The sequence below is a fragment of the Ceratotherium simum genome, chromosome 23 (assembly GCF_057802395.1).
Source record: "Ceratotherium simum simum isolate JZ-2026a chromosome 23, ASM5780239v1, whole genome shotgun sequence".
Lineage (NCBI taxonomy): Eukaryota > Metazoa > Chordata > Mammalia > Perissodactyla > Rhinocerotidae > Ceratotherium > Ceratotherium simum.
Window position 1 is genome coordinate 30,641,049 of NC_141922.1, and position 27,014 is coordinate 30,668,062.

The 27,014-nt window shown below is 34.9% G+C and overlaps 1 protein-coding gene across 1 annotated transcript in view; it reads right to left on the bottom strand.

The window, feature by feature from the left end:
- Positions 1-27,014, bottom strand: part of PKHD1L1 (PKHD1 like 1) — a 152,328-nt gene that overhangs the window by 72,667 nt on the left and 52,647 nt on the right. The window contains 20 exon segments of the mRNA XM_087447119.1: positions 588-717; positions 1,185-1,264; positions 2,450-2,606; positions 3,005-3,161; positions 4,146-4,320; positions 5,778-5,927; positions 6,666-6,914; positions 10,026-11,010; positions 11,759-11,985; positions 12,537-12,707; positions 13,458-13,646; positions 14,912-15,016; positions 15,432-15,574; positions 17,205-17,400; positions 17,780-17,912; positions 19,273-19,394; positions 20,378-20,542; positions 21,645-21,755; positions 24,499-24,604; positions 25,500-25,622. Of these exon segments, the coding sequence (XP_087303245.1) occupies positions 588-717; positions 1,185-1,264; positions 2,450-2,606; positions 3,005-3,161; positions 4,146-4,320; positions 5,778-5,927; positions 6,666-6,914; positions 10,026-11,010; positions 11,759-11,985; positions 12,537-12,707; positions 13,458-13,646; positions 14,912-15,016; positions 15,432-15,574; positions 17,205-17,400; positions 17,780-17,912; positions 19,273-19,394; positions 20,378-20,542; positions 21,645-21,755; positions 24,499-24,604; positions 25,500-25,622 (3,874 nt within the window).

The window sequence follows — 27,014 nt, forward strand, 5'->3', positions numbered from 1 at the left end:
TAAAAGACACCGATTATTGCAATATAGAAGCCTTCAAAAAAAAAGGATTCACACTATGCTTTCTTTAAATAAGTTACCCTGATATTTCAAACGTGATCAAAATCATTTTTATTTGCTGATAATTTTCCAGAATATAGTTATAGGAAAGTATGACTATAAATTTATAGTTATATTTTAAAAAGAGCCCGTTTCTGAGTACAAATATGAGAATTACAATCCTCTGCTTTCAGACTTCATGTCTTTTTATACAGATTAATGAACAAAGTAGACAATCAGTATGAACTGTGGTAAGTTCTAAATTAGACAAAAGGTGTTACGGGGGCACCTAGACAGGGGTAAGAGGAAGGGTGTAGAGAAGACCCAATACGGCTTCCCCAAGAGTAACCTTGGTTGTGAGTCTTGATGGTATGTAGAGGCTCACCTGGCCTGGATAAGGGGAGGGAAGAGATAAAGAGGAGTCAAGAGGGAATATCAAAGACAGGAGAGGCTTCGCAGGTTTTCGTTTAGCGAGTTATCAGGAGGATTGTCTCTGGCTTCCTGGCTAGTCTCTCCTAGACCAGTTTCCTGAGCCCTTTTGGCCTCCGTACCATGCAGATCCAGGATTCCCTCCCGCACGGCCAGTGTTTTAGCGCCATATACTGGGAGCTCAGGAGATCGCAGATGCCCGTGCAAGGTAATGACCGCCTTGTGTTGAAATGGGGACGCTTCTGTCCCAATCTGCAAGGGATTTCACCAGCATGGTTCAGAAAGTTAAAACTCAAGATCCACAATTCTAATCACTCAAAAGTTCTTTCCTCTTCTCCCCTCTCTTTTGAGAATCGAATATTCAGTTGTCAGTATCTTTCTTCCAAAAGATAACCCTTAAATTTTCTACTCAGCCAAATACACTATGCCAGACCTTTGGAAAGCATCCTGATTGACTTTAGCCACATCTCAGAAATAATTTTTTATCTGCTCTATTTTAAATTCTGCTCTATGATAATACATTATTATCTTCCCATTAAAAGCACAAGAATACTCTGGGAAACTTTTCCCCAGAAAAAGGATTTTATACTAATAACAGAAACCTACACAAAGATAAACTTGTGAGAGTTTGGCATAATTAACTTCCATTTTACATATACTATTTTAAAAAGAAATAGAGAGAGATTAGCAATGAACATACGTCAGGTTCTCTCGTTTACCTGAAGAATGCCTCCGTCTGTAATTAGAATATTTTCTGCCTGGAGTTCAATGTCAGCTTCATCAAATATCAGAGTTCCACCTATGAACCATGCAATTTTGAAATATATCACAAGGAAAGTTATTACTAAAAGTTATTTATTAAATTATACATTAAAATTTAATTTCTCATTCCTATCTGCGTTCACTATGCATGTCACCTCACTTCTGCTCTTTGGCAACATAAAGTATAAAAATTTGAGACAAGACTCAAGAGCTGATAAAAATCAAATCCCTGGGCATATCATTTTCCCTCGGCCATTTGTTGTTTTAAATGCTATTAACTAGTGCAACTCCATGAAGTATAGTTCTACAAACACAGGGCCTCAAAATAAAAATTAACTAAAATGAAAGAAAAGCACTTTTTATAGAAATCATTATAATGCCAACATCAGCTCTGAACTTTTATCCACGAATCTGCACTAGCAACAGCTATATCCTGATTAGCATTATTAAAGAATGTACCAAGACACTTTTATAAGACTGATGTAAAGCTGTGGACAGTAAAACTTTACTCGTCCAAAGGTTCAATAGTTAATAACTTCAAATAACTGAAACATTGCTATTATTCCAGAAGTTAAAATCAAAACAAAATGCAGAGGTCTTTGAGCAGCTAAAACTGTTATGGTAAAGTTTATACACTGAAGCCCAAAGCAACTTACTCTTGCCAATGATTGTCTCTTTTCATCTAATTGTAACAGTTCTGGTTATTTAGTTTTCTGTGGTAAAAACAGAATATCAAGAAGCAGAGAGAACTCCAGGTAACAACTGAATGCAGGTCCACAGGCCAAGGTGAGAATCACAAGCTGGCCTCCAAGGGGAGTCAGGGGAGTCGTTCAGTATAGAATTTAAAAAATCTCTATGATTTTATAACTCCTGTAACTCCCTATACCAGTGTCTTTCTAAGCGGGAAACAGCTTTTCCTGTTGTAGTCCATTGCAAGGGCATAGGCACGCACAACGTTTAACTTTAAAAGATGCTTCCCCATACGAACGCAATACACTCTGATGTTTTCTATTCAATTTCATTAAAAGATTCTGGTTGCAACACACTAAATAATTTCCTACCACAAATGGATTGTAATACTCAGTTTAAAGAACTCAGTACTATACTCTGCATTAAAAACATGATACCACTATGGATGTTCATAATCATGAATTTTGATTAACTTAACCTCAAAGACATATTCCATAGGCAGAGTCTAACAAGCAGATTTTCAGAAATTTACCCTGAATGAGCAACATTTTCAGAATGGGGGTATTTTGATCCAGCAAAATTGTCTGTCCTTTGGTAATAACAACTAGTGACCCTTCCTCTGGGGGAGATCCTCCTTCCCAGGAGAAGTTGGAGGACCAAGCATCAACATATAGGAAGTCAGCATTATCCTGTAACAGAACATGAGAGACTTAAATTTAGAGGTTTTATCAGAATTCTTCATTCAGTTTCTCAAAAAAGAAGAAATCTAAAACAGTTAACATTTTCATTAATAATAAAGTATAACCTACTTTAAATATGTTATAGCTGCCTGTTGGTTTCTTTCACAATAATAATAAAGTGAAAAACCCATTACCAATTACCCATAATGAAGAATACTTAAAAATCTGATATCATAAAATGTTAGTAATAAGCAACAAAAACATGAGCTACTTTAAATATATTATAGTCACATCTCAGTTATTTTTTGGAGATATTAACAAAGTAAAAAGTCCATTACCAATTATTTCACCTCCCCTAATACTAGTTTTTCTGTTGCTGAGATTACTATACCCAACAGCACCATTACCAGTTTGGCCATGCCAATGCTTCTGATGTTGACACGCACTGGAGCCCACCCTGAAGGAGTGTGGGTGTTTGTCATGCAGATGATACATGTCTTGTTGGAATATTCGACATCACATTTGGCTTCAGCTATGGTGACGAGAACATCCTGCATATTTTCACTGTAAAGAAGAAAGGGGGAAAACAGAACACTGATGTTTCTCTCAAATTTCTAGATCACACTGTCAGACCCTATTACTGATATGTGGCATTGCAAAAATTATGATCTTATCCTATAGTCCCTCAAAATGCAGACTGACATTTTTTTTCAGTAGTAAGACTTCAAAATACTTGTTTGAGAAAAAAGTAAACAAAGAGATTAAGAGGCCAGGAAATAAAAGCGTACAAACTAGCAGGTATTTAGTGTTGGAGACAGATAGCCTGGGTTCAATTTATTGAGAGATTATATGTTGGTCTCCAAACAGGCACCTTATAAGAGACTTTCAGGGATCATTTTGCCTATGTGCCATTTTCACCACATTCACAGGCTTTAGAACTTAATCTCCATGTAAAAATGCAAGTCCACAGTAGTTACGAGTACCTGAGGAGTTAAAATTGCCTTCTATGATTTAAATGATCTGGGGTTTTGAAGTCAGCCTTATGCACTTGAAGAATGATGACTGTGTCGTCCACAAATTTGAGCCAAATAATGAATATATTAAGGAAAAAGGAATCTGGCCAGTTACAACGAAACGGACCTGATGCGTGAAGACATGTTGCACTGACTCAATGAAGCAGCTCATGGCTGGAGATGAGATGCTGGGGAAGCATAACGAGACGGTGATTTATACTTGTGAAGCTACTTACTAGGATTTAGGGCAAGTTATTTAACCTCTCTAATCTCAGTCTCCTAACCATAAAATGAGATAAAAATATCTAGTAAGGTAAGGCAGGAAGTTTCTGCAGGGTAGGAAGGTGACTGACACAGATTAAGTACTCAATAAATGTTAGCTATTAGTACTATTATGTGCTTTAAGCGTGACTTTTGAGCAGATGGGTCCACATTACATGACTGTATTTAAGCACTGTCCTGGCTTATGAGAAAGCAGGCGTAATGGCTTGAGTCTGGAGATATGCACTGATGTACATGTGTACAAAGACAGTACCTGAAGCCTGATCCCATGACTGTAAGTCTGGTGGCCCCTGCTGTACTGCCTCTCTTGGGAGATATTTCACTGATGAGCGGAGTCAGTGGCACCATGTATGTAAAAGGAGCCACGGACTGTGACAAATCCTTCCCATTGACCACACTCACTTCGCAGGCTTGCTCAGGTCCCGTGCCTAGGAGAAGAGGATCAAACTGAGTACAGTTCTGCCATGAGGCCTTTATTCATTTCCAAAATTCCCAAACATTTTCAATAACATCTTCCTTTTCCCAAAATCACTTTCCAACATACACAGGCTGTATGTGAGGTAATAACTATCTCTAGCTATAGCCAAAAACATCACAAAGTTCATGCACACTATCCACAGGGAAAAACCCTTAGACTCTCCCTTGGACAATTCTACAAACTTCCCTGTTTAGTTTTCCAGTCCTAGAGGATCCAACACTGCAAATTAGACCGGGAAGGAAGGAAGAAGTGCTGACGACAGGGACGCTGACAACAGCAGGAGTGACAGCTGAAAGCAAGGTAAGAGAGAAAAACGACAGAAACCCAATACAAAAACGCAAAAAGAAGAAGCGGAGCTAGTGCTAAGACAATCTAAAAACCTTGACAAATCTCGATAGCATTGCTGCATTTTTTAAAAAATCAGGATACAAACTCTGATGTTGAAATGATAAATAAGCCCAGTCATAAACATTTTCTTCAATACTCATTGTCTAAGAAGTCAGAAAGAGCAAAAATGTTTTTAAAAAGCTTCATCAAATTTTGTTAACGTTTTTAAAAAATGTTTGCACATAAACTATATCCTTTATTCATCTAGAATATTCCCTTTGGTTCTTCTTAAATTTTTTAGATAATAAAAATTTGTCGTGACCTTAAAATACCAGATATTTAAACTTCACAATAATCCACTGAATTAGCATTAATACTATCTCCATTTAATAGATGGAGAAACTGAAGCAGAAAGGAGTTGTTACTTAGCTAAGGTGACACAGTAAGTAAGTGGCAAAACTGAGATTCAGGGGCTCCTCAGAGCCCAGCTCTCAATTATTAAATAAAAATAAATAAGAGTAATGATAGCAAATCACAAATCATGTTTCAGATATCACTCCACCCACTTTACATACATTAACTTATTAAACCTCACAGTAATCTTATAAAGTATGCTAATGTGATCATTCTCACTTTATCAATGGGGAAACTGAGGCATAGAGCAATTGAATAACTTGCCAAAAGATAGAGCTTGGGTTTGAATCTGAGCAATGAACTATCAGAGTTCACGCTTATAACTTACACTATCCCATCTTTAAGGGAAATCTAATATTCCAACAGGAACTAAAACTGTGTTCTCCATTTTGCATGCTCAATAAAGAGCGAGCCTTCAGTTTTCGTGATTAACTGAAAACTGCAATTTCTTATAAACAGTTCAATCTAACCCAAATGCTATGAATCTTGAGAGACAGATAAACCTAGAAAACAAAGTTCTGAAGAAAATGCTTAAAATTAGAGCAGTCATAAAGGTGATTCAATTACCGCAAAGAACATAAAAACTTGAAAAAAGAAATTCAGACTCTGATCTTTATAAAATTAACCATTTCACAAAGACTGTCATTCTTTCTTCTGACAACTTACCATTATTAGGTGGAATTTTACAAAATAATGTTGTGCTATCAGATTTAAGCCTGTCGACTACACATTCTGAGCCACACACTAATATAATTGAATTTTGTGGATTAAACCCGGTGCCTGTCACAGTCATGGTCTGACCACCACCGAAGCTCCCTAGTGAAGACATATAAAAGGGAAAAACAACACCAGTTAAAAGAAAGCTTCCTCTGTGTATATATTTAACTTTATTTTAAAATCTGAAATTGAAGTAAATTACATTAAATGAAAAGATTCTTAGAACTGAAATTATATATAGATTACATTATATTACATCATATTATATTAATGCTACAGAATCTTGTTTGATTGTAGTGTTTTAAAATCCTCACTGAGTAAATGTCACATCTGGTCATTTATTTAAACTACTTCTAGGAACTAAAATTTTACTTAAAGAGATGTCACAAAGCATCTCAGAGTAGTTGAAACATAAATGTAAAATTACTATTTTAATGAAGAGTACCTTGCTTATACTTTCTTAAGGTTTTTAACCACTAAAATGATTTTCAAATAGAAAACAATACTTATTTATGTAGACATAATAACAAGTCAGTAATGTCTAAACATGATTTAAAAAAAAAATTTCCACATATAACCTGCCCATTTTAGGTCAGGCTAAATTTTAAATAAATTATATAGCACTAAGAGAAATACAGGCATTAAACTAATGTTTTAAAATGATTAATTGATACCCTTGCATCCTTATTTATTTGATGTATAAACAAAAATATTTTTAATGTGCTATGGAAACTACAAATTTTAGCAGTGTTTGAAGAACATTTGTTTTTTCTAAATAAGGTAAGTGTTTACTGAAAAATAGAAAATATTTGTAGGTTCTTGCACATTCATGACTACCTTGGCTTGGATGAATATTTTGAATAGTAAGTGGGTACTCAAAAACAACTGTGGACAGAGCAGAGCCTTTTGTCTTATGATGCATCATAACAGGAAAAGTGCCACCAGCGTGTTCTCCGACAACGCACTGCAATGCACTGTCATTGATCATGGTTGTATTACACTGAATGTTATTTATCATCACCGAAATTTCCAAGATATCAATACCAAAATTAGATCCAGTAATCTGAATTTCAGTTCCTGGTGGCCCTTAAAAAAAAAAAGCACACATTATAAATATATCTAAATTCTAATACTTACACAAGCATTTAAAGGTATACAGTACCTATTTACTTCCATAAACAAATAATATCCAGTATTTTAAAACTAATATAAATATTAACAATACACACCATGTCATATACATTTTGGCTATAATATACATTGCAGTCTGTGGTATATTAACTATAAGTTATTTATCTTAATGTTCGTTATTTTCCAGCCGTTCTGTCCATTCTACTGAGTTGTAAGTTACTAATTCAGCCTAGTAGAGAAGAGAGGCGAAGAGAAGAGAGAAGATCTAGAGTTAAGAGTATGAAGTCTGAGCAGGGCCTGGTGAATTGGAGTATATTTTTGGGACAGGGCTTACTATTTTTTATTTTTAGTGCTTTCCTGATATTAGCAATTCTTTTGAGGATGAACTAACTTTCTTTTTCTTTTTTTTTTTTTTTTCAGTTTCTTGTATTTTTTTTAATTTTTATTTATTTATTTATTATTTTTTTTTGCTGAGGAAGACCAGCTCTGAGCTAACATCTATTGCCAATCCTCCTCCTTTTTTTTCTTTTTCCCCCAAAGCCCCAGTAGATAGTTGTATGTCATAGTTGCACATCCTTCTAGTTGCTGTATGTGGGATGTGGCCTCAGCATGGCCAGAGAAGCGGTGTGTCGGTGCATGCCTGGGATCCAAACCCGGGCCACCAGTAGTGGAGCATGCGCACTTAACTGCTAAGCCATGGGGCTGGCCCCTATCTTTCTTAATTCATGTATTTTCAGTATATATGACTTGATAAACAACTTATGATAAATAAATAATTAAGTATAACATAGTAATTACAGAAATAAGGAATTAATTTAAAGACTTATAGATGAATGTTGATGTCAATGCCTTGAATAAGTGTACATAGAACAAAGTATTTCAATCCTTCTGTTCCCTTCCTTCCTCCTTTTGACAGAAATGCATTGAGGGCATTAAACACATGGAATTTTTCATAGGTCATCCAAATGAATATATACATACCTAAATATTAAGTGAATATAAATTAATCAACATAACTTGTTACAAATGCAGAGTCACCAAGTAGTACTTTGATTTTAATTCAAGTAGTAACAGTAAAAATAACCACATAATTGACCATAGTAAAGATCACTGAAATACACATCGTAATTTTAAAGACCACAGATATTAATGAGATCTTTCACATTAGGAATAGTTTTAAGGTAACAAGCTAAAAAATATTTTTTGGGTCTTAAATTTTTAATTTTGTCTGACATTTTCATCTTTCAAATGGAAGTGTTGTTCTAAGTGTGATCTATTGCCTTGTCTCTTCGGTAAATAACACTTCATTTCTTGCTTGTCTACAAGCCTTTTATCTTCAAATACATTGTTTTGAAAGAGACATTCAAAGAAAGATATGGGATAGAAATGGTTCATGGAAATAAGGAACATATGCCAATATCTAGTTCATCATTTGCAATGATTACAAATACATGGGGATAAAGTATGTCATTGCTGTTGTTAATGTTTGCTTTTTAAAAATTTTCTAAATGAGAAAACTTGATGTATCAGAAAATAGCAAACTTCTTGAAGGCAGAGAATCTATCTTACACAAACCTAATACATTTTCTGGTAATATAAACTGAAAAAGACTTTTTTTAAAGGCTAACATTTAATGAGTTCTTTATTAAAGGTACCATTCTAAGCTACATTATATGAATGAACTTCCTTAACCTTACGAGGTAGGTACCTGCCTGTATAAGGAAACTAATATTTAAAAAACTTGTCCGAAGTTTCATCACTTCAAAGTAGAAGAATCAAGATTTGAACCCAGGCATCAAGGCCATGTTCTCAACCATTACACTACAGCTGCCTTTCTAGAATTCATTACACAGAGAAGCATTCCAACAACTTGAAGATGATCAGAGACAGCATAGCATAATGACAAAGGATCAGCAAGACATCTGAATCTGGGCCGGCCCTGTGGCTTAGCGGTTAAGTGCGCGCGCTCCGCTACTGGCGGCCTGGGTTCGGATCCCGGGTGCACACCCACACACCGCTTCTCCAGCCATGCTGAGGCCGCGTCCCACATACAGCAACTAGAAGGATGTGCAACTGTGACATACAACTATCTCCTTGGGGCTTTGGGGGAAAAATAAATAAATAAATTATTAAAAAAAAAAAAAAGACATCTCAATCTATTCCTAGCTTAGAAAAATAAGTCACGCCAACATGGATGGACATTGAGGGTATAATGCAAAGTGAAATAAGTCAGAGGGAGAAGGTCAAATACCGTACGAGTTCCTTCATTAAGTAGTAGATAATAACAACAATAAACAAACACATAGGGACAGAGAGTGGATTGGTGGTTACCAGAGGGGAAGGGGGGAGGGAGGAGGGTGAAAGGGATAATTCGGCACATGTGTGTGGTGATGGGTTGTAATTAGTATTTTGGTGGTGAACATGATGTAGTCCACGCAGAAATAGAAGTACAATGATGTACACCTGAAATTTTTACAATGTCATAAACCAATGTTACTGGAATAAACAAAAAATTTAAAAAAAAAAGAAAAATGTCACGCAAAATAATTAACTAAATCTTATTTTATAATATTTTCTCCATCTGAATGGGCCAATTACCTCCTTAAAAAGAATTCTGTTGTGTTAATAAGTTAATAATCAATTGTAGTTTCACGGAAATAAGGTGTTGTGAAAAATTCTCAATGTTAGTTAAGATCAACTACTCGTGAATTTTAACAGGTGTTTCTTGTGCCATATCAACATGAATGACACAAATTAATTATCAATTGGATAATCAATTGGTCCATATTCATCTATTTCTTTCTCATTTTGAAATTTACATCAAGTTAATGAGAATTTGTTCTGAAATAGAAGTTGGAATTTGACTAAAAATTTTATTCCAAGAATGTGCAAAATATCACAAAATAGAGACTACACAGAACTCGAATCCCATGTATTAACTGGGTTATGTGAGATTGTCTAAAAACACATCTTAATAATCATTTATAAATATTACTCCAATTCTATGCTAATAAATGTTACTGAAAATATGATATCAAGACAATAAAAAGGCAGGTATTACAGTACCTGCACTTGGGACAATCCCTCTGAGACATGGAGTATCCTCCAAGGCATATGTAAATGACAGAGGTGGGTAACCGACTGCATTGACAAAGATCTTCACACTGACCCTTCCAGCTGTCCCAGCCGGGGTGCGGCAGTAAACTTCACTGGAGTTGACAGAAATAATTTGACAAGGGTTATCCCCAACACTGACTGTGGTACTGCCTGGATAGAAGCCATTTCCTGTGATCACCAAAGTGGTTCCACCACCAATGCTTCCAGAAGTTGGTGTGACAGATGCTACTGCGGGACTGCTGACCGTAAGGTTTCCCAGAGCCAAGCCTTTAGTTCCCACCACAACACTAAGAGAATGAAGTCCAGCGGGGACAGGAGTCACCAGAACAGTGATGTTATTTTCATTAACATCTATTGCTTTGAACTGTTGGTTTCCAATGAAGACAGCAATGTCCTCCAAGATAGTGCCAAAGCCTTCTCCTTCAATAAGAACTTTTACAGATTCTTTGATAGAGTTTGGGAAGATTCTCGTTATAAAGGCAGTGATGCTTTCTAAATAAGAAAAGCTGCAGTTCCCCTGACACTGGGCAGGCACTCCATGTATCAGAAGGTCTACTTTCACAAGCTGTTGAGGAGCAGGAGATGTTTCACATTCGATGGTTGTATAATTTACCGATAGAATTTTACATGGAAAATGACCCATAAGGACTTCAACACCTGCAGAAAGAACTGAGAATCCAGAGCCTTTTATGGTCACTTTGGTCATTCCTGTAGTTGATCCTGCATTTGGCAACACCATGTCGATGTTTGGCAAAAGTACAAATCGCCTATCAAATTCACTGGACAGTGTGTTGATAGCAGTGCCCAGGTTGTGGACAGTTAATGTGACAATTTCCCTGATGCCAACATCCATTGAGTTTTGAGGGTCAATATGACACAAAATGGAATTGTTACTACTTTCTTCTACAACACAGGGGTAGCTACCAATTGTAACCTGAAAGTAAAATGAATATGAAAACAAGTCAATACTTACTCTATGATGAACTTAAATTTTGTATTAGCAACAACTAAATTTTAAAAAATTAATCATGTGCAAACATTTTTATACTCATAAAATTAATTCTGGGGGCTAATTAAGGCATACTTTGGATTACTGTAAAATTAAATTATGATTGCACATGCATGTTCATAGCTACATTATTCATAATAGCCAAAAAAGTGAAAACAACCCAACTGTCCATCAACCGATGAATGGATAAAATGTGTATACCATACAGTGGAATATTACTCAGCCATAAAAAGAAATGAAGGACTGATACATGGTACAACATAGATGAACCTTGAAAATACTATGCTTAGTGAATACAGCTTGTCACAAATGACCACAAATTGTATAATTCTACTTAATAAGAAATGTCCAGAATAAGCAAATCTATAGAGAAAGAAAGTTGATTAGTGGTTGTCTAGGGCTGGGCAGGATGGAGGGGTTGGGGATGATGTCTAAGGGTTGTGGGGCTCCTTTTTGGGGTAAGGAACATGTTCTAAAATTGACTGTGGTGACGGATGCACAACTCTGTGAATATACTAAAAGCTATTGAATTGTGCACTTTAAATGGGTAACTTGTATGGTATGTGAATTATATATCAATAAACCTGTTAGAAATTAAACTATGAGGTTATGGATGAAACATCTTTCTTTTATTGAGAATATAGAAGTAAAAAGGAGATCTTTATTTTCTTACCTTATTAGCACATGCAAGATTACTGAAGCCCCGCCCAGTAATCGTTATCAATTCATTTACTGTTCCAGCAGATGGACTAATGTTGGTTATAGATGGTGAAAAACAACTTGAAAGCTCAAAGAGCAATCTATCTGCATTTTTAACCCCAGTATTGTTCAGGCCACACAGGGGTTCTGTTGCTAGGCAGCCCGCCACAGAGCTTCCCACGCTCAAATTCTCAGGTCCTCCTTTAGACAAAAGAACTGCCTGTAAGTCATGGATAATATTCTAAAACAGAAACTGTTTTTGGATTGCATTACTCTTTAGTTTGATGATGGTGGTTTATATTCTGGTAAAACTTTTTAATGATAAGAGGGGCTCGGGCAGTACAAAGTTAAAAGAAAGACCAGAACAAATGTGGTCCAGTAAAGAGAGGAGAGTGAATATAAATTAATTTAGTTTTCTATTTGTCTAAGGCCAGATCCCATGGGGAAAATAAAACAATAACATCATCTCACATTTTAATATATTTTGGGGCATGCACAGAGTGTCAGAACCTTTTCAGATTACATCTCATTTGAGGCACACAAGCATTCTGGGAGACTGGCAGGATAACATTAACATGAGTCTTCTTTCTAGAATAAATTCCAGCCTCAGAGCAGTCCAGACCTACTCAAAGGTATGTGGCTAGTAGGAGACAGAAGGAGGGTTAGACTCAGTTATCTGCCTCCTACTCCAGAAAGGTCACACAAACTGTGGGTCACCTGAGTAATAGAGTTTCCATCTTTAACCCTCTTACCCTGAGCATATGTGGCTTCAGTGCTACCCACAAATAGGTGCAGGGGAATGCGCCTGGTTTCAGCCAGTAAAACGTTAACGACTCCTTGGAGAAAAATGGAGTGAGCCTCATCAACATACCCGCTGCTAAAATAATGGATTCCAGGTGAAGTAAATTGGTAAGAAAATGAACCTGCCATAAAATAAGATTGTACATAATAAATACAAGCAATTAAGGAATCTTTGAAATGATGATTCAAATGCACACGCAGACAATGGGTTTCTTATTTTTAATACCTGTATGATATTGTGACAGGAAGTAGTAAGGAAATGACTCACTGGCTATAAAAGAGCTATCTCACATAATGAAATTACATTCCAAGAAGACAAGATCCAGCATTAATTTTTCTAGAGAACCATGTCAAGTCTGGCATAACTTACCAAATTTTGAAGAAAAACTCAACATTCAATGAAAAATGAATAATACTTACTTTGTGTTCATGAGTAAAAAGTTTAAACTGCGATATGTATAGAACCAAACAGGCAGTCTAAAAGGCACACTTTACACTGAGTCGTACTTGGAGAAATACTGATTTTAAAGCAAGGTCAGTACTTGCTATCAGAGTGGTATGATTAAAACACATTTGAATTTTCTCTGTATTTTGCTTGTTTTGATAGATTTTTCCAGTTGGTTGATTATTGCAGAATGAATAAAGATATTTCTGCTATCAGAACTCATCTCTGATATATAAAATACTTTGCTTACATTTATAATATTTTATAAATTTGAATACTTTTATTACAGCAATAAAATGCCAACTAAACTACTTTGTGTATTTGTATATATTATTTATGTAAAAGTATTTTAAATCTAAACAGATGTCTTTTTATTATATCTAGGAAAAAGAAGCATGATGCAAAACTCAACAAAGTGGAAACATACCTGATGCAGATTTTTCTCTTCCATTCATAAATCCTTTGCCATCATAAATTACACTTCCAGGACTGGAGACAGAGAAAACTCTATATCCTATTCCCCTAAGAAATGGATGTGCTTGCCAATGCCATATCACTGTGTCTCCCACAGATATATTTAAGACTGATGGTGACCAGGCATAACCCAATCCATGTACTGGGAGCAAGAATTGAGTCATATTTTAAAAGAAAAAAGGAAAGGGAGTAAAAATTCTTAATAATTATCTTTGAAAATTTTGCATTTTTATATAGCCACTATTGAAAAAGCTTTTAAAATAACATTGTGCAACTTTTACGTGCATACATGTAACAAAAATAGAGATAATGGAAAGTAAGATAACAAGAACCTAAGGAAAAAAACAAACCACATAACTCCAAAACTGATGATCAAGAGACAATTTGAAAAGAATCAGAAAGTCAATAAACAAGTTGTTCAGAAATATCACATGGAATATTTTTTAAAGCTATAATCAATTCTTTAAATGTTAATTTTTCTCAGGCTTAGAGACATACAAAAATCTATATAATTTCAATTTGAATATTCATTTAGAAATCCATGACTGATAACAAACTACAGTAATTCAGGAAGCTCTGTACTGCAGTAAAACCAAATGGCAATTCCTAAACTTGGAAATTTTTTTTTTTTTTTGTGAGGAGATCAGCCCTGTGCTAACATCCGCCAATCCTCCTCTTTTTTTTTTTTTTTTTTGCTGAGGAAGACGGCCCTGGGCTAACATCTGTGCCCATCTTCCTCCACTTTATATGGGACGCCGCCACAGCATGGCTTGCCAGCAGTGTGTCGGTGCGCGCCCGGGATCCGAACCAGCGAACCCCAGGCCGCCGCAGCGGAGCGCGCGCACTTAACCGCTTGCGCCACCGGGCCAGCCCCTAAACTTGGAAATTTTTAAAGTCGAGTCTTTTAGACTCAAGTCTACCACTGATTCACTCTATATGTAGCTCTCTACATCAAGGGAAAATCACTGACAAATTACAGAAAGAAATAACAATACATATTCTCTGAATACTTTTTTTTTTTTTGTGAGGGAGATCAGCCCTGAGCTAATATCCGTGCTAATCCTCCTCTTTTTTTGCTGAGGAAGACCGGCTCTGAGCTAACATCTATTGCCAATCCTCCTCCTTTTTTTCCCTTTTTCTCCCCAAAGCCCCAGTAAATAGTTGTATGTCATAGTTGCACATCCTGCTAGTTGCTGTATGTGGGACGTGGCCTCAGCATGGCCGGAGAAGCGGTGCATCGGTGCACGCCTGGGATCTGAACCCGGGCCGCCAGTAGCAGAGCGCGCACACTTAACCGCTAAGCCACTGGGCCGGCCCTCTGAATACTTTTAAGTATAAAATAAAAATCAAATTAATTTCAAGGAAAAGTGCTTCCATTATTTACAACATATAGATGCTGGCTGATACCTGAATCTTCCCCATTATTGGTAATTCTGAATACATTCCCTGTTGACTGAAGAATACATTTTATGACATTTTCTGATGATGATGTCACATTGCAAGGGAAGGACCCTAGAAAGAACAAAGGTGGAATAAAAACATTTTCTCAAGTATTTTTTGTGAAATACAGAGATGAAGTATAATTAATAAATGATCAAGACCCTACAAAAGCTCCACATTGTATAGTAGGATTTTTGGTACTTTTTTCTCCTACTAATCATGTTTGAGTATTGATTATTTTTAGAACAGATACTTTCCCTTTTTAAAGTGTTCTATACACATTAAATATACAATAATTATTTATTGAAATCAAAAGCAGTTATTCAGTTTCTCTTTGCCACCTTAACCAAATACACTTAATCTTTTATACGCTAATAGAAAAATAAAGCTTCCATTGAGAGTATTTGTGTAATAACTCAATATCTACAGCACATCCTTTAAGGCGAGAAAAATGATAACAGCCCTCTTGTGAGGGTGAAACTCTTACCTAAGAGCACGGTGTTTTCAGTTGGTATTGTGCTAAACCCCAAACCCATTATAGTGATTTCTGTTCCACCGTATAAGGAGCCTCTCTGTGGAAACATGTTGGTCACTTCCAAAATATACTGTATAGAAGCATTTAACTTGTCTCTGCAAAAGAAAAATTAATAGATGTTTCAATGAGCTTTCCGTGGGGTTATGTTGCTAAACACTTATTAGGATATGATTCATCTAAGAAGAGGAAGTAATTGAATATTTAATTACATATTACTTTTTCAAACTAGATAACCTGATAATTATCATGACCTCAGCTTGGTTGGATGGTATATAGTTAATAGTTTTTTTCTAACTATAAAAATTAGATTTCTGAAAATCCTATGGCAGAAGAATTTGAGATGGAATATCTTAAAATATTATGGGAAAAATATGGTTGTGAGAACTTAAGTCACAAATAATACATAAAATCCTTTAAAATATTTTATATATTCATTAGAGTAAGGCATAAAGGCAGCATTATCTATAAAAAAGAATAGCAATGAAATTCTATACATTTTATATGAGTAATAAAAGTTTTGTATAATTAATTTGAATTTATCATTCTGTTTGTTGGAAACTTATGATCTCCCTTCCCACTATTTCAGTGAGACGGTTTTTAATTTATTTTGCTTTGTTACAGATGATGTGTCTGCTAGAAGGTCATCAAAATGTACAATGTTTTTCCGACCTGACATACAGAGTTCACTCCTATATCCCAGCTCCCACCAGAACTCAGATGAGTCTTTGTGTTAACTTTGATTTAACTTCCTCAGCATAACTGAATTGGTATTTCTTGAACTGCCACCCAAAATACACAGTTTTGTATGGTGTCATTTCTGCCCATAATACCGTCATGCCAAAGCACAAGCCAACAGCTCTTCTAGAACCTATGTGAGCTCTGCCCTGTGAACCTAAGAGGGGATGTAGTTCTGAGGTTTATGTTTGTTGCTCATCTTCCTTCACTTCCCACAAGATTTTGCTGCAGTCATCTGGAGAGATGACATTGCTTTCTCTTAATCCCGAAATTTCAGTTTCCTCTTTTTCTAAATATTCTAAACTAGTTACTTCCTTATATCAGAACTAAAATTTTACCAGTTAGCAAATAACTTTGGAGAAGAAAATACTAAACACTTACCTAAAAGAAACTTAGAGAAGAATTCTCTCCATCCTCTCCTTCAGAAAGCCAGCACCTACCCATATCTTGGCTTAATTGTCACTTTTCAAAGGACTGTTCCCTGTGTCTCAGCAAAAGTGAGCAGTGAGCTCTCTCTATTATATGCTCTTACAGCACGTGGTACCTCTTATTGACAGCCTTCTTCACATTTATAATTAAATTATTAATGTTATCCTGTTTGAAATCTGCTTCCCCAACAAAATTGTGGGCATCATTAATGGTGGGGGACATGTCCCTCTCATTCTCCACTATTAAGTTTAGCACTGAGCAAGCGCCTGCCCCCTAGTGACTGCTTGATAAATATTTCCAGAAAAAATGAAATTCATGTGACATATACATAAACCTAGCTCCACAGAGAATCTTACAACCTAATCTAAATGGTAGTGCTCTCAAAACTAAGCATCATATTGCACTTTATGAGATATTCTCAGAACCTTTTGCAAAAGGAGATGTAGAAAGGTAAAGAAAGCAGTGGAATATTATAAGGTTAATGACTATTTCTTTCTCTATCCCAATATTATTAGCCTCATGTGTTCCACAACTCCATCAAGCTGATGTTCACTACCATACCTTGTTGACGCAAAACCCCAGTTTCTGACTTCTACGTAGATATCATGTTTTCCAGGAGACAACTCGGGCAAAAGGCATCTAACATCTGTGAAGTTCCAGTGAAGAATCCGGCAGGGTTTTCCCCCAACAGACACCTTTATGTTTTGTGCGAGTTCATTTCCAAAGTTATAACCCTTAATTGTTAAATTAACTTTTCCTATTATTTTAAAAGAAAAAAAAAGTTTTACAACAAGGTTTAACTTATTATCCAGTGTAAAATTTTCATATTAAGTACACCAACTCATCTCTTATCTTTCATTGGATTTAGGAAATCCTAAGACTTTCAGAGGCAAAAGAAAAATCAGTGACAGAGATGATAACTGCCATGTGGAGAAAAAATTCATGTTTGTTTCACAGGGAATAAAAGGTGACAAAGTACTTTTTAATATTTTTCTCCTACTGCACGTGTTCAAAGTGAAATAATAAATAGCCTAATCTATGATTAAAAAAACCAAACTGGTGACTGGTTTCACTTTAACAGAACTGCAGGAGAAACTGTGCTTCAAAAGTCTTTCTAGAAATGCAGAATTTCTTACCTAGTATTGTCCGTACTTTTGGACTAAAATCAGTGATAACTGGAGTCTGTAAACAATTATAACTATAAGCATCCTTTGCCATGGCTTGAAATCCATTGGTAATAATGGAAATATCAACTGTACCCTCAATTCTCTGAAATAGAGGGAAAAAATAAAACAATTAGAAAATAAATATTGAGATACAGAAATCCAATGGCTAAAAACAAATACAATTATTCAAAATAAACTTCTGCAGATGCTTTGTTTTAAAATCATGAATGAGAGTCAGTTCTCAGATTTTTAGAAAGTTGTGGTGTCAAATGGCAGTTCCATGTTTGAATTCTTGCAATAAAGGTATATAATATAGTGGTTTTGTGGGTGCTTATGATCAGTTAAAATGCATCTATATTATTGGATTCCTGAGGGCTCTGCAATATAGTTGACATGCTCTAGACAAATGATTCTCTAATTGATAAAGTATAAGATACTAAACGTTTAACTTTTTGCTCTTAAAATAGACTCAAATATGATTTTTATTCCTCTTCACCGACAAATCACATCATTATATCTTTTGCTGATCTAGTTCCAGAATCCAAGACTAACACTTGGACCCCTATGAAAAATATCTGGGGCTTTCACTGGTACAGCATCTACACAATTTCCAATTAGGAAAAACACTTTTTCCAGTATCTAGTATTTACTTAATGCACACCCAGTGTTTAACTGAATGACATAATTTAAACAAAGTTAAGTTTCCATTTACTGTATTCCCCAGCCTCTCATCTCAGTCCATCATTCAGTCCAACACATATTCAAATTTACTTTTCCTACAGATTGCAATTACATAATATCCACACAATTTGCATTTTTTTAAATGTTAGTGACTGGATTCATTATCTTCTTGTACATAATAAACCAGAGTCTTGGTTTAGATTTAAACACTATTTTTAAAAAAATAAAAAACAATGATTGGTCCTAAGATGCAATCTTCTATGGGGAACTTCACATTATTTTTAGTCAACATACTGAAACTTTAACACATTTAAAATATATATTCCTTTTTAAAAACTAAAAATGTCTAGATTTGCTTCCCTGAATTCTTTAGACTATTTACTAGTACTGAATGTTTTTCATCCTTTGATTTACCTGGTCAACTCCCATTCTCCTTTAAGCTCCAATAGGACATCAACTTCTCCGTGAAACTTTCTGACACACTCTCCCCACTGTATTTTATCTTTACTTTGTATCTACTCCTATTATGTCAAATGGAACACACTGTTTAATACTGATCTATGTGTCTGTCTTCCTTAATGATGTTATGTATCTAGAACGTGGAGATAACATTTTGTATTTGGATCTTTGCAGAAACAAGTTCAAGAAATAATTGTTAAAGAGCACAACTGAAATGCTGCAGTTTCTAGGTAAATGTCATATGTTTACCCTTCTACCGAAATGCTCCTTAATTCATATGATTTCAGACTTTAAAAAAAAATTACTGAAATCAGATGCCTTACTTTTGGTGTTCTGCAGGTTATCTTATTCAAATCCCCTTCAACCACACTGCAGGTTTCATTTCCAACTAATACCTTTGAATTTTCATCAAAGCCAAATCCAGATAGAGTCAGAAGAGTACCGCCTTCATAAAAAACAAAACACAACTCAACAAGGTTAAGTATAACAAAAAGAAGTTTTGACAATAATCTAACTCATCATTCAAGAATTATCACATCATCCCAGAGATGGGCTGGCAAACAGATGAAGGACCAGACTTGTATACAATCACTACCACATGCCCGAGCCTGAGCTCTGAAATCTGGAACCATCAAGGAGCTGGGCTAAGAGATTTAATGAAATAACATAGATCTGCAACCAACATTTGCTTTGGGGCATTACTAGTAGCAACTGCTACTTTCCTTAGTGCCTTCCTCATCCTAAAGAGAAATTATGCTGTTTCTATTTGTTCAACCATTCCATGGGTGGAAAAGGAGAGTGAATTAAGACTCTTACCAAATCCCAAATTTTAATACTTCTAAGTAAAAGCAAAACTAAGAAAAAATCCCAACAAAATAAAAATTTAAAATAAATTAAAATAGAAACACAAAACACACCAAAAAGATCGAGACCAAAGCACAAAATCCAAAACTAAGCCTGGTGAGACAAACAAAAAACACAAAGGAAATGATGCAGGACAGGAAGAAGGTGTTATTTTCTTTCCGTCTTCTGCGTCAGCCTGCCCTTCCCCGATTCGTACCCGGAACTTTTTCTGGGTCAAGTAGCTCCACTGAGACTGTGGTTACAAATGGAGCAGCTGGTAAGCAGAATACTAACTAATAAATCTTATCTTGACGTAATTGATGAGCTTGTTATAGAAACATGTAATAATTGATGATATTAATTCAATAACCTAAGATGTAGGTATAAGCAGTCACCCTGACTTGTGCTTCATAAGAAACAAAAGAATTAGTCAGCCGTTTAATCACTGAGCCTCCTAAAAGGGGAGTCTCTTTTGTTATATTTGAAGGAGGTTTGGATTACTCTCCCTTCAGCCTGTTCTAGAAACATTACAATGAAATGAGGGAAATGTTTACAATTTTCTTTGCTGGAACAATTAACTATTACCTGCTAGGCTCCCAGAAGCGGGCCAGATGTGTGAGATCTGACTCTGATAAGTGAAGTGGAATACCCCACCCTCCACATTCCGTGCTAGTCCCACGTCAGCTATGGACACAACAACTGGGAAAGATCCAGCACTTCCATTCAGAATCCGGCACTTGATCTCATTTTCTTGTGATAAAAAGAGAAGAAAATGATAAAGCAGATGTTTCTGTGAGATAAAATTACGGAAATTTCATATTTGTAAATACAAACCTTGGCCTTTATTTTATAACCTAAGCAATATACCTCAGGAAAACTACTCAAACATTGATGAGAGAAAAAATCTTTACAAATTACCTGATGTTATAAATCAGACATTCCTAAAAAAGAGTTAGGTAAACCAATAATGAAAGCAAACTAAACAATTTGCTCCTGATAGCTACTGTTGCAAAAAAGAAGAGAAAAGGCTACTCTAATAATAGTTAAAAAATCCTTATCTGTAAGATTATATCAGTAATTCTAAAAATATTAGTCCAATATATTGTTTGTGTTTCAAACTGAGCAAAATGTTAGGTTTCATCAAGAAAGGTGATCAAAAACTAAATGAAAACATATTCTTAATTTAGAACAGTATATGTTCATTTATAATACAAGTGCAATATTGACTTACATCTCAAGAATGCTTGGAAGATCTAAATTAAAAACAACTTAAATGATATGGAAGGTGGATTTCCTTATGTAATTCCAACCCATTAAAATTAAAGAAAACACCTAGGATTATGAAGATAATTTTTAGGGCAATAAATAATTACAGCCCTCACTTTTTCAAGAGTAGAAATATGAATGATCCTGAAATTTTATGTTAATGGATAGAGGTTCTGTTGGACCAGAAGTGAGGGAAGATGGCCATGTCCTTTTGTTGCATGACTAATGTGGCATTGTATTAAAGTATGGGCAGAGGGGACCATGGAATACCAGAGCGGCTGTTTATATATTTTCGTGTCCCAGAGACACATCGAAGAAGGAAAGCTTTCATGTAATCACTTTATGAGAGAAAAAGAACAAAAATCAACTGTTATGAGATAAAGACACTGTACAACAGTGACAGAATTAGTCTGTGGTCATAACCAAAGGTTAAAAAGATAAGGCATTTATCCAGAGCAGTTTGCCAATTTCATGACCCCAACGGTACTCTATGGGATAATCAATATTGTAATATTGCTCTTTGATTCCACTTTCTCTTAGAGAAGAACAATTAGACTCAATAATAACAATTTTTAAAAGGACCTACCATCCACAGAGAGAAGAGAGCAACCTACTGGTCCAACTGAGACCAATATAGCTGAACTGGGAGAAAATCCAGAGCCTGATATGGTTAGAATTGTGCTTTCTTCATAGGACCCTGAAAATATAAATTTAAATAACAATTTTAAAATGAGAAAACATAGAATCTGAAGTTATGAAGTCAGATATTTCTCAGAGAAAAATAAGCCTATCTTCTAAAGGATAGAAACAATAGCCTACAAGCAAGCAGGGGAAAAAAGACACATTTATTTAGCAATGGCATTTTTTTCCATTGAATTACTCTACCTTGCTTAATATTTTAAATCTGTGTTGACAGAGATTAAAGGAAAGAATTATCTGACTGAAAGTATAGAATGAGGTAAGGAAAGGAAAATTCTTTTTATGACAAAGAAATTAAACAGAACATCTCTCTATGGTTAACTTAGACTATGACAGAACTGCCATCACAAAGTCATGAGAAAAGAATAAACTGTACAATAAGTGTCATGGACACTTTCCACTTGAAACAAAATAAGATTCCTCTGTCTAAGGTGATATACATCCTAGAGTTCCTGGAATACTCCCAGTTTACACCTGCTGTCCCAACATCTTATACTTAATGTTTTTCCATTCACTCTTAGAAGTGTCCAGATTTGATCCATAAATGTTATGGTCACTCTACTTATATAACATCACACACAATATAGATTCCACACGGATTTAAATAGCTAAGAATGAAAAACAAAACTCTAGAATTTTAGAAGACATAATCAAATATGTTAATAACTTTAATGTAGAGATGAATTTCTTAAATAAGATACAAAAAGCCACAGTTAACCATCAAGGAAAAGACACATGAATTAGAGTAAAACAATGATTTAAATGTTTCCATGAACAAGATACTAAAACAAAACACAAGAGATATACTGAGAGAAGACGTGTCCAAAGGAGCTGTAAACATAATATATAATACACAGTTACAAGTCAGTAGACAAAAGACAATCTGATAAATGGATAAAGGATGTTAACAAGCAATTTGCAGAAGAAATAATCTAAATGTCCAAGAAACATATGAGAAGATGCTCACATGCATTACTAATCAGGGAACAGACAAATTAAAACGGTGATGTGATAACTTCTTTCACCCATCAGATTGACCAAAATTAGGAAGATGATACTATCAAGTATTGGCAAGGATGTGGCAATACAGTGCTCTCATCCTGCTGGAAGTACAGCCACTTTGGAAAGCAATTTGGTCATCTAATAAACTGAAGACACATACACTCAATTATTATCCAGCAATTCCACGTCTGGGCATATACCCTAAAGAAGCTCTAGCACGTATGCAATAGGAGATTTGTACAACAAAGCTCAATACACAATCGTGTAAAAACAAAAAATTGTAAACAATCTAAATGTCCATCAATAGAGGAATAAATAAATTGGTATATTCGTGAAGTACTTTGAAGTGATAAATTAGATATGCATAAAACCATATAAATATTTTTCAAAATGAATGCTGAATGACAAAAGTAAAATGCAGATGATACTTACATTGTAATATTTCTGATATTTATAATGTAATAGCTCATTCGTAAGCTTAAAAAAAAAGTGGCAAAATTACCATACATGTGTGTTATATACAAAAGGTATTAAAAAGGGCATGGAAGAATACACACAAAATTAATTATTGTGATTGCCTGCCTCTGGGGAGGTTTGTAGGGACTAGGGATGGTGCTTAAAGAGGACTTGAGCTGTTCTTTTAATATTTTCCTCGTTAAATTAATGATTAGAAGTAAATATGACAAAATGTTAACTGCTGTTAATTTTCAGTGAAGAGAATATGGGTGTTTTGATAACATTATTTATACTTGTCTTTTCATTATTTTTAAATTTGTCAAAATGTGGCAAAAGCAATTCAGGTTGCTAATTATTTTGAGTAATAAATAAGTTTTTCAATAAGTGTATATAAAAGTGAAAATTCATTACAAAATACAAGGATGGATGCAAAAATAAGGAGACCAAAGGACTATCACCAAATTAATGTTCATCAAATCCTTATTTTTGGGAGTTTTGACCCCATACAACATGAATTATCCCAAAGTTAATATCATTACTGTAAAAAAAAACGTCTGAGGAATATATTCTTTCAACACAAAGATGTGGTTTTTTTTTAATTTCAATTATTTTGCTGATATATAATTAGCAGGTGAATTTTACTACTAACCACCAAGACTACATACGTGATTATAGTATCTGAGCTTATATTTCTGACTGAAAAAAAGTTACTTCTCACAATCTTTAGTCCTGCTGCTTATTTCAATCCTTGGGAGTTCAGACATGAAGCGCAATCACATTTTTAAAAGCAATAACATGCTACGAAGATATGGTATAATGTGCCCCCCTAGATTGAGTTCTTGGCAATAATTTTTCTATCTCTTATTCTCAAATCTAGGATCTAATTACTTTCTTTTACTAAGCAGCAGCTGTCTTAATAGCCTTTTAGTACTAAATCTCTTAGAAGAAGTGGTCTCATATGATGCAAGATTCCAACTAATACCGTAGCTAGTGGAGTTGAACAAAAATGCTTCAATAACTGAGTGAAATTTTAGAAACTGTTCTAATTTGGTGAAACTGGAGAGGTAGAAGACTAGTGAGTCCAACTTCAACAGCAATTTATTTCCAAAATAATAATTAATGCTCTTTCCATAGTCTACTGATCTGATAGATTTTTTTCAGTATGTAGAACTGTCTGCTTGCCTTAGTTAGTGAAACTAGTGTTAAAACAAATCATGATCAGAGTTCACATTTTTGCTACTTGTCTTCCACCCCGTACTCCAAGTTAAAAAGCAAGAGGTTACCTTGAGAAGGGCTTGTGGCCCGGACTAGGGGAGTAGTGATAGGATCCCATGTAAACCCACAGTCACCCAAACATTTAGCTGGAAGTCCATTGACATAGACTTCAACCTGCAAACAAAGAAACATAGATGGAGAACAGGGGTGGATGGCTAAGGAGAATATGCATAGGATTTAGAACAAATGGTGAAGTCTTTTTTGTTTGCTTGTTTGTTTACAAATGAGTCTACTCTATTTACACTTTTTTGGCTTTGACACTTCATTCACTCATTCACTCATTCATTCACTCAGCAAATGTGCCCACCACGTATCAGGCACAGTTGTAAACGTTAGAATACAGGAATACAACATTAAACAAAAGAGATGACACCCCTACTGTCACTCAACTTATATTCTAGTGGAGGTGGGAGAGAGAGTTGCATGAGACAATAAATCTAATTAATTAATCTAATTAATCAAGACATTTAATAAATTAATTATATATTGTATACAATTAATATCATTGTATATAATAATTACATAAAATTTAATATCTATATATTAACTATATAAATTAATCAACAAATTGAATCAATCATAAACTTAATAAAATAAATTTAATTAATTAACAAAGTACATGCATATTATGCCATGATGATGAGTAGTGCTATGAAGGAAAACAAAGGCTGCTCTTGGGAGAGTCACCTAAACTCCTTACATTTTAATTTCCTCATCATTAAAGTGGTAACATTAATAATTACTTCAATGAGTTACTGTAAAGATTAATGAAAGAATATATTTTCAAATTCTAACAGGCAGTAGTACAGCTTAAAAATCCATTCTCATAAGGAAGACAATTTTCCCAAAAGTCATAAAATAATATTATTGAGTTGATCAAGTGTTAACACAAATATTCACATGAAAATAAAGATGCCATCCCTCCTGTTTTACCAGGTTTCTAGTGTATTCAAACTAGTTATACATTTAAAATTATGTTAAATTTCATGAGGAAAAGTTTCAAAAATACCTGTGGTTGTTGGCTGGGTGTACGGAGTAGGTCTCCAAGTATGCGTTGTCTGAATAAGCCACCTTCCTTGATCCTCCTTACTGTCATATTAGCCTTTTCTCCAATAATGTTGGAATCATTAACCTATATTTACACAAAATTACTTTACTAGAAAGGCTATGATAAATAGCACCACACTAGTTTTTCTTTTTAAAATGGAGCACAGGTGAAAGTGAATAAAAGCCAAAGGATGAAAAAATAACCCAAACATTCAAAACTATTTTAGTCACAGTTTTTGCAAAAGGAGCCTCTTCAAAAATGAGCATAATCTACCCAAGGAAAAAATGCTAAGATCACTGTATTATCATATATTTCATCAATTGCAACTTGAATTAAATGCCTAAAATTAACTTGAAGTTTTAGAATAAAATATATCTAAGGAAAATGAGTTTACTAAATTTGATTTTCTCAAAATGTTCTATGCTTTTTTTTGCATACGACTTCTTTGATAAATGATTGTTGAATAATTGAAAAACTTAATTCTCTTTCCACCTGAAAACCAACTTTTCCCCTTTAGCATTTTTCAGCTCTGAATACCCTGGCTTTTCATCCACTCATGGAATACTATTTTCTGCCAATGGTAAAAATGAAACCAAATCAAATCAATATGTATAACTTGGTGGTTCCAAAATCCCTCTGCCAATATGGCAGCCTTCCGATGCATACAGGGGCTAGCAAAGAGAGAGGATTCTCCACGCTAGGCCTCATTCAAGCCAAAGAGATAAGAGTATAAATGATGACTAAGCAGAGGAGACTCGTCAGAAAAGAGACAAGGCAGTCGATGCACAGACACCAGCAGAGATACCGAGAGGAAGACCAGTCACTAGGGCTGTCTCACTTGTGGAATTTTCTAATTTTAGTTCCAGGTCACGTGTTTTCTTTAACAACCCCCACACCTTTATGACTGTTACTATTTTGCACGCCCATACAGTCTATGTACAGTACATCATACTCTATGTTTATAAACATTTTTTTTGATCTCTTCTTTCCCCTCTTCACCTTTTTTTTTTCCAAAATGGTTTCATAAGTAGAGTCTATTTTTTTCCACTATATGTCAGAAACATCTTTGCAGGTGAATATATGTGGATCTACATATGGCTGTATGGTATTCATGCTAAGTTTGTGTCATTTTAACAACAGTCTTCTGTTGATGGGGATTTAGGTTTATAGGTTTTTACTATTACAAGTAATGCTGCAGTGACTTACCTTTGTGCCTATACCACTTCATATTTGCATTATATTTCAGTAGTATATATTCAGAGTTATATGGTTGAGACTGCTGAATCATAGGTATCTATATCAGACACTAAATCACCCTCAAAAAAGTTTGTACTGATTTACTTTCTTACCAACAGTGCTTGAGAGAGACTGTTTCCCCACACTCTGATCGTCACTGGAAAGCATCCTCTTTCTAATGCTTGACAATCTGAGCCCCCAGTCTCTTCTAGACTCCTCTCCTTCACGTACTCTGGGCCT